At 42.1% G+C, this 13,320-nt stretch overlaps 1 protein-coding gene across 4 annotated transcripts in view; it reads left to right on the top strand.

Moving 5' to 3' along the window:
* Positions 1-13,320, top strand: part of FIG4 (FIG4 phosphoinositide 5-phosphatase) — a 169,676-nt gene that overhangs the window by 77,222 nt on the left and 79,134 nt on the right. For 3 of the 4 annotated variants that reach the window (XM_055535228.1, XM_055535227.1, XM_055535230.1), the window contains exons 11-15: positions 3,761-3,894; positions 5,176-5,292; positions 7,204-7,249; positions 8,237-8,385; positions 9,377-9,543. In XM_055535228.1, coding sequence (XP_055391203.1) covers positions 3,761-3,894; positions 5,176-5,292; positions 7,204-7,249; positions 8,237-8,385; positions 9,377-9,543 — 613 coding nt within the window. The remainder of the gene's footprint in view (positions 1-3,760; positions 3,895-5,175; positions 5,293-7,203; positions 7,250-8,236; positions 8,386-9,376; positions 9,544-13,320) is intronic. The other variant, XM_055535229.1, reaches the window with a different exon arrangement.

The following is a 13,320-nucleotide window of genomic DNA, read 5'->3' as shown; positions in this document are numbered from 1 at the left end:
AATGGATATAAGCACAGAAAGTGAAATTCTCTCAGTCATGTCTGACTCTTTGTGGCCCCACGGACTTCTTTGCGACCCCATGGACTATACAGTCAATAGAATTCTTTAGGACAGAACTGGAGTGGGTAGCCTTTCCCTTCTCCAGGGGATCTTCCCAACCCAGGGATCGAACCCAGGTCTCCCACATTGCAGGTGGATTCTCTACCAGCAAAGCCACAAGGGAAGCACAAGATTACTGGAGTGGGTAGCCTGTCCCTTCTCCAGGGGATCTTCCTAACCCAGGAATCGAACCGGGGTCTTTTGCATTGCAGGCAGATTCTTCACCAGCTGAGCTATCAGTGAAGCCCAGACACACAGAGGAAGTAAATAATTGGGTTCATTTAGTTTTGCCATACAGGTGTGACATAAAAGACAGATCATAGGAGTTTTGGGTGTTGGCAGTCGTCTAATTGAAGCGGACTGCGAAACCTGAGCCGGAGGAGGGTGAATAATGGAGAGGTGGTGGAGAGAGCAGAGCTGTCAGTGGACTGGGGTTCTTGTGAGGTGGGGTGTTTAAAACAAACTGAAAATAAAAGAGGTTCTGGATAAGAAATGGTGAGGGCAGAGGAGTTACCTGTGGTGAATGGCTTGAGCTCGAGATGAGGGTGGGAATGATGGCCTAGCCATAGTGGAGGTGGAGTGTGGGGTAGGGATGCAAACTGTGAGCCAGCTGCTGGGAGAGGACCATAGAACTAAGTGCATGCGTTCAAAGGAGTGGGGTGTGTCTGTGTGTGGTGTGTGTGTGTGTGTCAGAGGAGGAAGGTGATGAGGAAGAGAGCCGTGGACAGTGAGGCAGGAAGCTTTAGTGCATGAATTCAAAGTTGTGTGTGTTTGTGTGTGTGTGTGTGCGTGTGTGTGTATGTCAGTCAGGGGAGGAAGGTGATGAGGAGGGGAGCTGTGGACAGTGAAGCAGGAAGCTTTAGTGCATGAATTCAAAGGAGGTGTGTGTGTGTGTGGTGTACGGTGTGTGTGGTGTACGGTGTGTGTGTGTGTGTGTGTGTGTGTGTGTGTGTGTGTGTGTCTGAGGAGGAAAGTGATGAGGAGGGGAGCTGTGGACAGTGAAGCAGGAAACTTTAGTGCATGAATTCAAAGGAGGTGTGTGTGTGTGTGTGTGTGTGTGGTGTACAGTGTGTGTGTGTGTGTATGTCAGTCAGGGGAGGAAGGTGATGGATAGCGAGGCAGAAAGCTTTAGTTCTCTCTTTGTCGCTCTTTGGCTTAGGAAATTATCGGTCTGCTTCTATTGGATGACTGCCAACACCCAAAACTCCTGTAATATTATTATATATAATATAAAAATAATCAGGGATTGACTCTGTAAAATAAATCAAGTATTAAATAAATAACTTTTTAGACTTTTGTTCACATCAGTTCAGAAATTTCATCTCTCTCGCTGTCAACTCAGAATAATATAAGACAATAGCTGGATGACCCATAGCCTCAGCCTGATATTACACAGTAGCTATAAGAAACATAAAATAATTCAAGAAGCAACACTCTACAAACAAGAACCTTCATGAACAATTTTCTAATAAATGTATAGGCAATAAGATATTGTTTGTATAGAAATAAATTATTGCTGAGGCACTAAATTAAAAAGTTATCACTAGAATATAAATGTCAACCTAAGTTAGTGAATTTTCTTCATATATTACAGAGTCCTTATAGTGTAGTTAAAAGCTATCGTTAAACGGAGATTCATGATGTGAAATAAACTATTTCTCTGTTAAGTATGCAGGTTCAAAATATAATATCAGATACATGTGGTTATAAAGTGTTCCTGCCCAGATTTCTCAAGTGAACATTTACTTCTTAATATTTAAATGCCAGCCAATAGATTTTAAAATTATTGTTATTATTTCATTGTCATAAAAATCCTGACAATAACGAGAAAATACTTTGGAGATTAAGTTGCTGTTTTGTAGAATAGAAAAAATGTTTGATTGTTTTTGTCATCAGTTACTTTATTCATAGGATAGAAGAAGATGTTTATTCAGTTCACTTGGAAGAAGTCCATATTAACTAGTCAAAGTGTGTGTAGATACCAAGGGATAGCCACTTTTGGTTCTGCCTGTGTATGAAGTGTTGAAAATGGAGTACCTTCTTGATTTTTCTCTTTGGTCCTGTGTGTGAACTGTCTCCTTCCCACCCCCTTCCCCACCGTGGGTAAGTTTGAGACACTGCTTGACAAAAATTTTGCAGCAATCCTTACACTGTCAGTGCTGCTGCTCAGGATTATAGGAAGCCAGCCAAGGGTCTGATGTCATTATCCATCAGAGGACTTTAATCTGGGGGCCTTGGACGGCTATTGGGAGGATCTCTGAACCCTTTGAAAAGATGTACAAACTCAGTTGCGTACATAAAGTTTTCCTCTGGTTGTTAAACGAGTCTGTGACCCAAAGGCAGTTGACTAAACAATTCAGTAACGAATCCACTGTGGGCAGACTGCATAAAGCATGCTCTTTGCATAGAGATGATCCCAAGTTGATGAAATAACCTTACCTCTGCATCTCCTAAATGTCAAATTTGACATAAGAAATTCACAAACTTTTTGTTTCTCTAGTTGGTTTAAAATACTTTTGAGAAAAATTCCAGGTATGTAATTTAATTTTCTCAGATGTAAAAATAAGCTAATATTTGTTCATCTAAAACTGATTTATCACTGGTCTTAATCAACTCTAATTCCTCCATTTGATATATACAGTTATGCAAAATAGATATTTTTCTTTTGTTTCCTTGGTGATTATCTAATTAAATTCATGACAGTTGAAAAGTAACCAGCATGGTTGAAAACAGCATAGACCTATCCTGATGCCAGTAATAGTCTGTTACTGAGTTACTTTTTGTTTGCATGTTTGATTCTGAGTAAAGTCCTGATCAGAATAATAATACAAATGGTCTGTTTTGTATTAATACTTACCATGCGTCAGATGCTCTGATAAGAAATTACGATGTTTCATCTCCTTTAAACCTCACATTAATCCTTTAAGAGAGGTGCTGCTGTTACCCATTTTATAGATGAGGAATTCAGGAGGCAGAGAGTGAGCTGGTAGGAGGCAGAGAATGAGCTCCAAGCTCACAGCTGAGTAACAACACACTAGCCCCCTTGAATGGGAGACGGTGCGGTCTCTCCGGAGCTACAGCAAGCAGGCGAGGAGGTGGACCGCTAAGATGTAGTCCCAGTCACGCCTCTCAGCTTCAGTGCCTTCAGCCACAGTGTTAAAGGCGAAGACAAGGCTGCCTTGGCTACCTCCAGGGGATTTTATGAGAGTCAAGTTTAAAAGCATATGAAGGCTATGAAAACACTCTCCACTCTGCCAGTTTGGGGATTATCCATCCAAGCCCGGTTGATTTCTGTCTGGTCCTTAGCTGGCTGGGGCTTGTGGGTCCTTTCTTCTGGTCTTTGGGGAGTTCTCCTTCGCCACAGTGGGGTGTGGAGGGTGTAGGACAGGTCTGTGTAGGGTGAGCTGGACTTGAGACTGCAGGAGGTTACCAGGAAGAAATCTGATCTCGAGTTTTTAGTGCTCATTATCTGTTGATTGTAATTCAGTGGCATATTTATTTCTTAGCATTTATTTTAATTTTAATAAGGTAGGTTTCATTTTTTTTTTATATATTTAGCACTTCATCTTTTTGTCTTGCCTTAGTGGCAAAGTTATGTTTAAAGTCTGTTCCTCCAATTTAAGGCAGTTTGAACACTGACAATGTTTAATTTTTGGAAAAGGAACGAGAAAAAAGGAAGCATGAAAGAATTCTGAGCGAAGAGCTTGTAGCTGCTGTGACCTACCTCAACCAGTTTTTGCCTCCCGAGCACACGATTATTTATATTCCGTGGGACATGGCCAAGTACACCAAAAGGTGAGCAGGTGCTCGTCTTGTCTGCTTAGGTTTTCCTCTTCTTGTGATGTAGAATAGCAGGAAGCGACCTCCCCCGTAAAGTTACTCGTATTTTCCTTTGTGGATCTGCTTGAGGGGCTGTTTAACTGCTGGTGTATAATTAGAGGGCTTAAATTAATTGATCAAACTCTTTGCCCACCATTTTTGCCATTTGCAAATTCTCTTTGAAGTATCCTAGTGACTTCAGAACACCTCTCCTCAGCTGCTTTTCCTCAAAGGTGTTAGTTTTACCTTTTCTTTCTATTTCATTCTGTCTCCCTGTTTAATTCCTTTCTCAGATGCCACTTTCAGACGTTCTCACTCGTGGGTGAACCAGCACTAACTCCCGACTGTTTATAGTAAATCCAGACCCCTTGGTGTAATGTGAAAGCCCCAACATTTGGTTGGTTCCAGAATGTAATAACTCCTTCTTTATTCCCAGGGCTATTCTGCTCCTGCAAAGCTAACCGGCAGGTTCTGTCTCCAGTGTAGCAGCCGAGATCCAATTCTGGACCCTTTGTTCCTATTATTTCCTCTCCCTCCACTCCTCCTCCCTACCCCGCAGGGTGCTTTCCCACCTCTCTTACCGTCAGTTCTGATTCAAAACTCATCTCTTCCAAGGAGCTCTCATTAACCTTGCATTGTCCTTTGACTCATTTGTTGGGCGACCTACAAACACTAGGTTCACAGCAAGGTCTCTCTCTCATTTTCTTAATGTCACTGTGTTGTTTTGCACTTGACTCATTGTACTTTTCTCTGAATCATTTTACATAGTTAGATACATGCACGTGCACACACACACACACACACACACACACACACTTTCCCAGAGTATAAGCCTGGTTACTGGTTGGTGCCGTGCATAGTAATTTATTTCCCAGTGTTTTCTTCCCGAACAGCCGCACTGAGCATTGTGCTGTCTTCACATTTCATGACTGCGTGTTGACTTCACTGACTCCACTCTTGGGCAGTGAAAGGCTTTGGAAAAAGCTCTTGCTGGGAGATGCCATGTGCCAAGTTTAAGGCTTGCCAACAGTTGCTATTGAGTTACAGGCCCTTCTTGTGCCAAATCTTGCTAGTTATTGAGTATACCTTGCATTCTAGAAATTAATTCTTACAATGAGCCTATTGAGTACAGACCAGAGATTTAAAAAATTACATTCCCAAGTACCATTACTGTAGCCTTGGCTTTGGGTATAAACATAGGTGCATGTTAAGAGTCGGGCCCTTCTCACTTCTCTTACTCTTCCTCCTTGCTCTCAGCAAGCTGTGTAATGTTCTAGATCGCCTGAACGTGATTGCAGAAAGTGTGGTGAAGAAAACAGGCTTCTTTGTAAACCGCCCCGATTCTTACTGTAGCATTCTGCGGCCAGATGAAAAGTACGTATGGTGTTTTAAAACCTAAGATATCAAGAAGTTAGCTCTTATAGACAAAAAATATTCTAGACATGAGCAGTTTGTACTCCTTGGAAGATAGATGACTATTCCTTTGGGGAGACGACACCCTGCCCACGTGTCTGTGGAATGAACGTTCATGAGGGTGGGAGATTCTCTTGGCAGCTACATACCTTGAGATGGAAGCCACAGAATCTCTTGCTTCTTAGAATAAATGTTACATAAAATATTTCTGTAAAATAAAACTTTCTGTAATGAATTCTGTGTTTCAGTATTAAATAGGAGCAGGAAAATTTTTTCTTATGCACCCGTCTATAGATTAGTATTTATAGTAACATTTTAATGAAATTTGTCAGTGTATTAGTTATTTGCTCACAGATCTTTCTTCATTGGGGCTTTCTTGGTGGCTGAAAGAGTAAAGAATCTGCTTGCAGGAGACCTGGGTTTGATCCCTGGGTCAGGAAGATATCCCAGAGAAGGAAACGGCAATCCACTCCAGTATTCTTGCCTGTAAAATCCCGTGGACAGAGGAGCCTGGTGGGCTACAGTCCATGGGGTCCCAAAGAGTCAGACCAGTCTATACTAACATTTTAACGAAATTTATCACTGTATTATAGTTATTTGCCCACAAATCTTTCTTCATTACTACTTTGTGAGCTTCTTTAGATCAAGCATCTGTGCTTAATTTATCTTTAAAGAACCAATATTATGTATTTCCAGCATTTTATTTTCAGTTAACAAAGTTAACTACAATGGTAAAGAAAAAACATGCAAAAAGCAAGGAAAAAGAAAACCCTAACCAATTACTAATGTGTACATCTTTGCAAGTAATCCTTCTGTTATAGTTTGAATTTCAGGGCACCTGTGACCAGGGTCCCCCGGACTCCTCACAGGCTTGGTGATTTCCTAAGAGAACGCAGGAGTTGCAGTGTATTGTTGTCCTCTTGGCTGTGATTTATTATGAACAAGCAAAACAAAGCAAAATTAGCCCAGGGAGAAAGCACATGGGACAAAGTCCAGAGGAAATGAAGGACTCGCTTCCAGAGTCCTCTCCTGCTAGAGTCACACGGAGTATGTTCAATTCCCCCGGCAACTTGTGACAGCGAATGTGAAGTGTTGCCAACCAGGGGAGATGATTGAAGACTTGGTGCCAGGGTTTTTACTGGAAGTGGTCCCACAGGCAGCTCTGCCTGGCAGCTACCAAAATTTCAGGCTCCCAGAAGGAAAGGCTGTTCAGCAAACCATGTTGCTTCTACAAACAGCTTAAGCACTGTGAGCCATGCTTGTCTGTTCTGGGAATAGTGGGAATTAAAGTTCCCGGCACTAGCCAAGGGGCAGCCTTGTAAAGGGGCCTTTCTGAGCATAGCAGTCAGGCCTGCTGTGTTAACTCTTTTTCTGCACTGCACCTTCTTTTAAATAATTAAAAGATTAATGTCATTACATAGTACTTATTACAGAATATTTCCCCATACTGTAGCAAAGCTCCATGAAGAAAAGCTGGAGGAAGTAGAACCTCCTAAAATTGAGGGGAGAAGGAGCAGGCCTGGTAGATTGTATTATGAAGTTGATCTGCAATTATTCATGTCTGTAGAGACTGAACAGGAAATGGGCTTAAAGCAAGAGACTTTGGATGAACGTGGGTGATGAAATGCTAGTGTGTGGGGCTGGAGCAGGTTAAGGTGCTCCTTTCCTGGCCTCCCTTTGAGGGGAGCATGGGTAGCATTCCATCTCTGTTATTTGCAAATTCACTTACCTGAGAAAGTAAACTGAATCAACGGATTGTTCAGGGGCGTTCAGCCCTATTACTTTCATTCTTAATTAAGAGCTGGTACCAAATATGAATATAGATTATGTTATTAAATATTTTAAAATTAAAGCATGTATTTTTAAACACAGGTGGAATGAACTAGGAGGATGCGTGATTCCCACTGGTCGCCTGCAGGTATAGATGACATTGTGTTAATAATGAACAGAATCTGTATCCACTGTGTGTGATGTTTTCTGAAAGCAACCATGGAGAGAGATACTTCTTATTGAATGCAACATTATTAATCATTTGAGAACAAGTTTTAATGCCTTACAGCTAGTGTTTAACTCTTGGAAAGGATGTATAGCTGAAATAGTAATGGCCCATAGATTTTTGGGGGGGCTTCCCAGATAGCTCAGTTGGTAAAGAGTCTGCTGCAATGCAGGAGACCCCTGTTCGATTCCTGGGTTGAGAAGACCCACCGGAGAAGGGATAGGCTACCCACTCCAGTATTCTTGGACTTCCCTTGTGGCTCAGCTAGTAAAGAATCCACCTGCAATGTGGGAGACCTGGGTTTGATCTCTGGGTTGGGAAGGTCCCCTGGAGAAGGGAAAGGCTACCCACCCCAGTATTCTGGCCTGGAGAATTCCATGGACTGTATAGTCCCTGGGGTCACAAAGAGTCAGACACACTGAGCAACTTTCACTTTCATAGACTTTTTTCATATAATATAAAATTATTGGAAATAGAAACAAACAGAAATGTGTAAAGAACAAATTAGAAGGACTTAGGAAAATGAGCCAGATAATCACTATATATATTAATTATGCTTTAAGAATGAAACTGCCTCAGCCACTAAATATTTTGGTTTGTACAGTAAAGGAGACAGACCAGGAGGAAAAGCACATATTTAACTAATTGGTACAGGTGGAAAATGTTAGCTGTTTGTTCTATCTTGTTAAACTAAAGAAAAATTCAAATACAGACTAGAAGGTATAATGATGCTATTGGAGCAATATTGTGAATAGCAAATATAACCTTTTATAGTGAAAAAAAATGCTTCATTATTTGCTCAGGAATAACACCCTACTTGCAGCTTGTCTTCTTAAAGAAATCTTGAGTAGGCTGGAAGTAGTTCTGGTGACTGAATAATGATTGACTGTTCAAGGTGTTTCTCTTTAGACTGGTGTTCTTCGAACCAACTGTGTGGACTGTTTGGATCGCACCAACACAGCACAGTTTATGGTGGGGAAATGTGCTCTGGCCTATCAGCTGTACTCCTTGGGCTTAATTGACAAACCCAATCTACAATTTGATACAGATGCAGTTAGGTAAGCCTTATTTTTTTGCCTTTCAAATGCTGGTAATGACAGAAAGCAAACTTGATTAATCATAAAGGACTTTTATGAACTTATTTCCCCTTTTGGCTTCTCAAAAATTATGTTGTTAAAAGACGTAATTTAAATTTGGTAACATCTATTTCTATTAAAGCCCTGTGTGTTGTTGCCATGGTTTTGTTTTCCTATTCGTGTTAATTATCAGAAAACACTGTGTACTTTAGATAAATCCAAACTAGTGAGTTTCTTTAAAAAAAAAAAAAATCTCAGGCTGTGTTAGGAAAAAAAGTAATATGCCTTTGTATATTTTGAATTAAACAGGTAAGATAGATAAAAGATTGAAGAAATACTGTTATTTCACTGTCCACTGGGTCCATGACAGTGCGTGAAGTACTGTTTCTTGAAATGCAGTGATTGCTATTATCAGTCCTCTGAGATAGTCATAAAGGCTCTGTCCAAAAGAGTGCTCAGCTTACAAATGGCCAGACTCAGCCATCACTGCATTAAAAAACCTTAACAGGCACTTGAAGACACAGAAGTTTCAAACATGTATTTCTAGGAAAGAATATGGTTTGATCTGACAAGAGCTTGTCCTTTCTTCCAAAGGCAATTCAGAGAGAACAGAAAATTCTGTCATGGGAGGTAAATTGAGCTGGCAGACTGCAGAAAGTTAGGAGTCTTTTAAGAGAGTAGAACCACCTTGGTCTAGGCTTGGTTGGATTATGCTTTTTGGTCCCCCTGCTTTTTTTTTTTTCCCCTTAGAGTTTTCTGTGATTTTGTTGTTTATTGGACTATTACTATAAAATGTAATACATTTTGTGTATGCATTTATCTTCCAAGATGTTGAAGAGTCTACTTGAAAAGAAAGGCTCAGAGGAATTCATGTAGGAAAAGATTTGTTTTGAATCTGTAGCTAAGTGAATAAGGTGTATAATACTTTGGATGAAATTCTTTAGTGTTTGTGTGTTTTACTTGGGCTTCTTAGGTTGTTTGAAGAACTCTATGAAGACCATGGGGATACCCTGTCCCTTCAGTATGGTGGTTCCCAACTTGTTCATCGTGTAAAAACCTACAGAAAGATAGCACCATGGACCCAACACTCAAAAGACATCATGCAGACCCTATCTCGATATTACAGCAATGCTTTTTCAGGTAATTCTGGAGTTATATGCATTTCTGAGACTTATCCTGATGCACATTTTTCTCTTTTACATATCCTTGTTTTTAAAGCTAACTGGAAAAGTAATGTCAAAGTTAAATATTTTTTAAAAGTTTAAATAAAACAGAATCTGTCGCTTAGGAGGTGCTCAGTAAATATGCAGTAAATGAATGAATAAACTTTGTATTTTAAGAAGGGCACTTTGGCCACCCATAACTGGAGCTTTTGTATACCTCACAGTACTGTGATTCCTTGGCTTCTGCCTCATTCCTAGTTTCTGCTTGTAATGAAAGTGAAAGTGAAAGTCACTCTGTCGTGTCTGATTCTTTGTGACCCCATGGACCATACAGCCCATGGAATTCTCTAGGCCAGAATACTGGAGTGGGTAGCCTTTTCCTTCTCCATGGGATCTTCCCAACCCAGGGATCGAATCCAGGTGTCCTGCATTGCACGCAAATTCTTTACCAGCTCAGCCACCAGGGAAGCCCTGGAAATACATAGATCAATTTAAGAGTATTGAGTAATTATTTTTAAATAGAGTTCATCATTTTAACAGTTGTCTAAGAATGTGAATATCACTGTATCTTTTAAATGTCAGCTAGAAATGAGAAGTAACATTAGCACTAAATTTTAGTCTTTTCTCGTTTTATGACTTGGGAGTACTAACAGCAACAGATGGTTAAAAGGGCACTTTTTCTGCCTCCATTCTGATGTCACCCACCAAAGTGACTGTGAGACAGGTCCCGTGCACAGAATTTTTAAAGGAAGAGCTCAAGTTGATTTTGTGAGTCTTGGACTCTTAAACTAGATTAAAGACAAAAACATTTACAAAATGTAGAGAAGAGAAATCAGCAAAGAGATTCTTTGAATTTTTGCTACGCAGTGACTGTCCCCAACCCCTGCTCCTTTACCTCCAGCCTGGAGAGAACTGGATTCCGGGCAGGCTTAATGTACTGTTCTCTCGTTGGAGGGACCCCGTGGAGCTGTTGGCTTCGGGCAGCTGTGTAGCAAAGCTGAAGCAGAGGGACGGGCTGAGGAGCGGGTTGCCATGTTGGGAATGGCCTCCCCTCCTAGAGTTGGTGAGGCCAAAGGATCATTAGGCCTACCAGGTGACCAGAGGTAGGCCCCATGGGGGAGGGTGCTGGCATGGCATTGGCCTAGGTCCTGGCCAGAGGGACCATAGCAGCGGGAACCAGGAGGTGATTGATCACTGGCTTCCCAAGGAAGGAGTAGCAGGAAAATGCCTTATGTGAGAAGCCTGTGCTCACACCAAGGGAACTGCAGGTGTCTCCAGCGCTGGGAACCTCAGGAGAGTACATGAAACCATCCACAAAAGAGTCAGCCTTCAGCCTTTTCTGTGCCCAGAGAGGATGCAAAGGCGATTCGCTATACTTCTGTGCAGGCATATTCATTTCCTGTGCTATCTAACAAATTACTGAAAAATTGAGAGCTTAAAGCAACATATATTCATATCTCACGATTTCTGTGGGTCAGAATTCCAGGCCTAGTTTAGCCAGGTCCTCTGCAGAGGGTCTCGCCAAGCTGTAGTGGAGATGTCAGTCAGATGTGGTCTCATCCGGAGGCCTGATTCGGGGAGGATCTGCTTCCCTGCTCATGTGCTTGTTGGGGGAATTCAGTTCCTTGTGGACTTGTTCCTTGTAGGGATCATGGCAGCTTGCATCTTCATCACTGGCATGGGAAAGGGTCTCTAGAATGAGTCTTCTGGCAAAACAGTCTTATATACCATAATGTAATCATGGGGTGACATGACATCACTTTGCCATATACCATTGCTCAGAAGCAAATTGTGGTCCCACCCACACATGAGCAAAATCTGTGACAGTTTCCTAAGGCTGCTGCAACAAAATACTAAGAACTAGGTGACGTAGAACAACAGAAACTTATCTCACAGTTCAGAGGTAGTTCAGTGTCAAGTTGTCAGCAGAGACAACCAAGTTCCCTGTGAAGTCCACAGAGGAGAATGCCTCTTCCCAGCTTCTGATATTTTGCCAGCAGTCCTCAGTGTTCCTGGGCTTGCAGCTGTCTTGCTTCCATTGTCGCATGGTCTTCCTCTGTGCGTCTAGGTCTGTGTCAAGTTTCCCTCTTCCTGTAAGGACACCAGTCATACTGGGTTAGTGTGCATGCACACTCAGTCACTTCAGCTGTGTCTGACTCTTTGCAACATGGGGTGTAGCCCGCCAGCCTCCTCTGTCCATGGGATTTTCCAGGCAAGAATACTGGGGTGGGTTGCCATTTCCTTCTCCAGGGGATCCTTGACCCAGGGATCAAACCTGTGTCTCTTACGTCTCCGGCATTGGCAGGCCCATTCTTTACCACTAGTGCCACCTGCAAAGCCCTTATTGGATTAGGGTCTACCCTAATTCAGTATGGCATTATCTTAACTTGATTTGGGCTTCCCAGGTGGCATAATGGTAAAGAATCCGCCTACCAATGCAGGAAATGCAGGAGACCTGGGTTTGATTCCTGGGTCAGGAAGATCCTTGGGAGAAGGAAATAGCAACCCACTCCAGTATTTTTGCTTGGAAAATTCCATGGACAGAGGAGCCTAGTGGGCTACAGTCCGTGGGGTCACAAAGAATCAAATGCAACTGAGCACACATAACTTGATTATGTCTGAAAAGACCCTAATTTCAAATAAGATTACATTAATGGATATTGGGGTTTAGGGCTTCAGTATATCTTTTTAGAGAGAAACAATTCACTACACAACACAGGATATCTATCACACTAAAGCACGAACAGCAGGAAGTGGGGAGCATGGGGGTCACTTTGGAGTCGAGATCAAGTAAGACCATCCTCATTACCACACTGCAGAGGGGTTGGAAGCTGGTTGGCAGCCTGGTGGGTGTGGGGGGATGTGCGGGAGAGACCTAGAGGTCCTGTGTGGTCTGGCCCCGCCTACCTTGCCATTCTGTCATTCATGCCATCCCCTTCCCCCATCACAGCTCTCCAGACACACAGACCTTCTCACTCTTTCCTGACTGGGTTAGGTTTCCTCTGCCAGAGGCTCTTGCTGTGCCCCTTGGAACATTGGAACATAAGACTGCAGGCTTCTGAGCTTTTGAGAGCTCACTCTGCTTTCACTTTCTCAAGGAAGGTGCTCCCGTTTTTGTTCTTGGAGCATTCTGCACCTTTGCAGCGCCTGGCACAGCTGCACTTAAATCCTTGACTGTGCTATTAGTTGGGTTGTGTGTCCCTGTATCCCCCACCGTGAGACCCAAGAGCTCATGAGCATCTTATTTACTACTGGTTCACTATGGTGTCCCTGCTGCCTTGCTCATGGCACATGAACTGTTTATGGACTGAATTAATAAATGCATGAGTTAATTCATTACCTATGCCCTCCCCAGCTTCCCCTTTTCCCTGAATTCAGAAATCAACAGGGCTAAGTATATCAGCCTAATAACATGTGGCTTATCAGGAATGCTCTTAGACTGCTCAAATCATGTCTTTCAAATTCACTGAGAATTATGGCCTTTATACAGCTGGTGAGCTCAATGCGTAACATAAACCACAAAGCCACTATAGACCTTTAGAGTGTTTGGATATTACTCTGTGTGCATGACTCCTTGAGCTGGATTTAGGAACTTTACAATCAAAGTATATGAATCTGAACAAAAATGAAGAGTTAGGAAAGTCAGATTTAGAAATTCAGGTCAGTGGCGTAAGTTTAAATTCTAGATTTCTAAAGCAAAAATATTGAAGTATTCCCATCATCCTTTATTACACGTACTGCTGTAGTTCCCAAT

This window comes from Bubalus kerabau, chromosome 9, assembly GCF_029407905.1.
Source record: "Bubalus kerabau isolate K-KA32 ecotype Philippines breed swamp buffalo chromosome 9, PCC_UOA_SB_1v2, whole genome shotgun sequence".
NCBI lineage: Eukaryota > Metazoa > Chordata > Mammalia > Artiodactyla > Bovidae > Bubalus > Bubalus kerabau.
The sequence above is the reverse complement of the archived record's forward strand: the minus strand, read 5'-3'. Positions and strand labels throughout refer to the sequence as shown.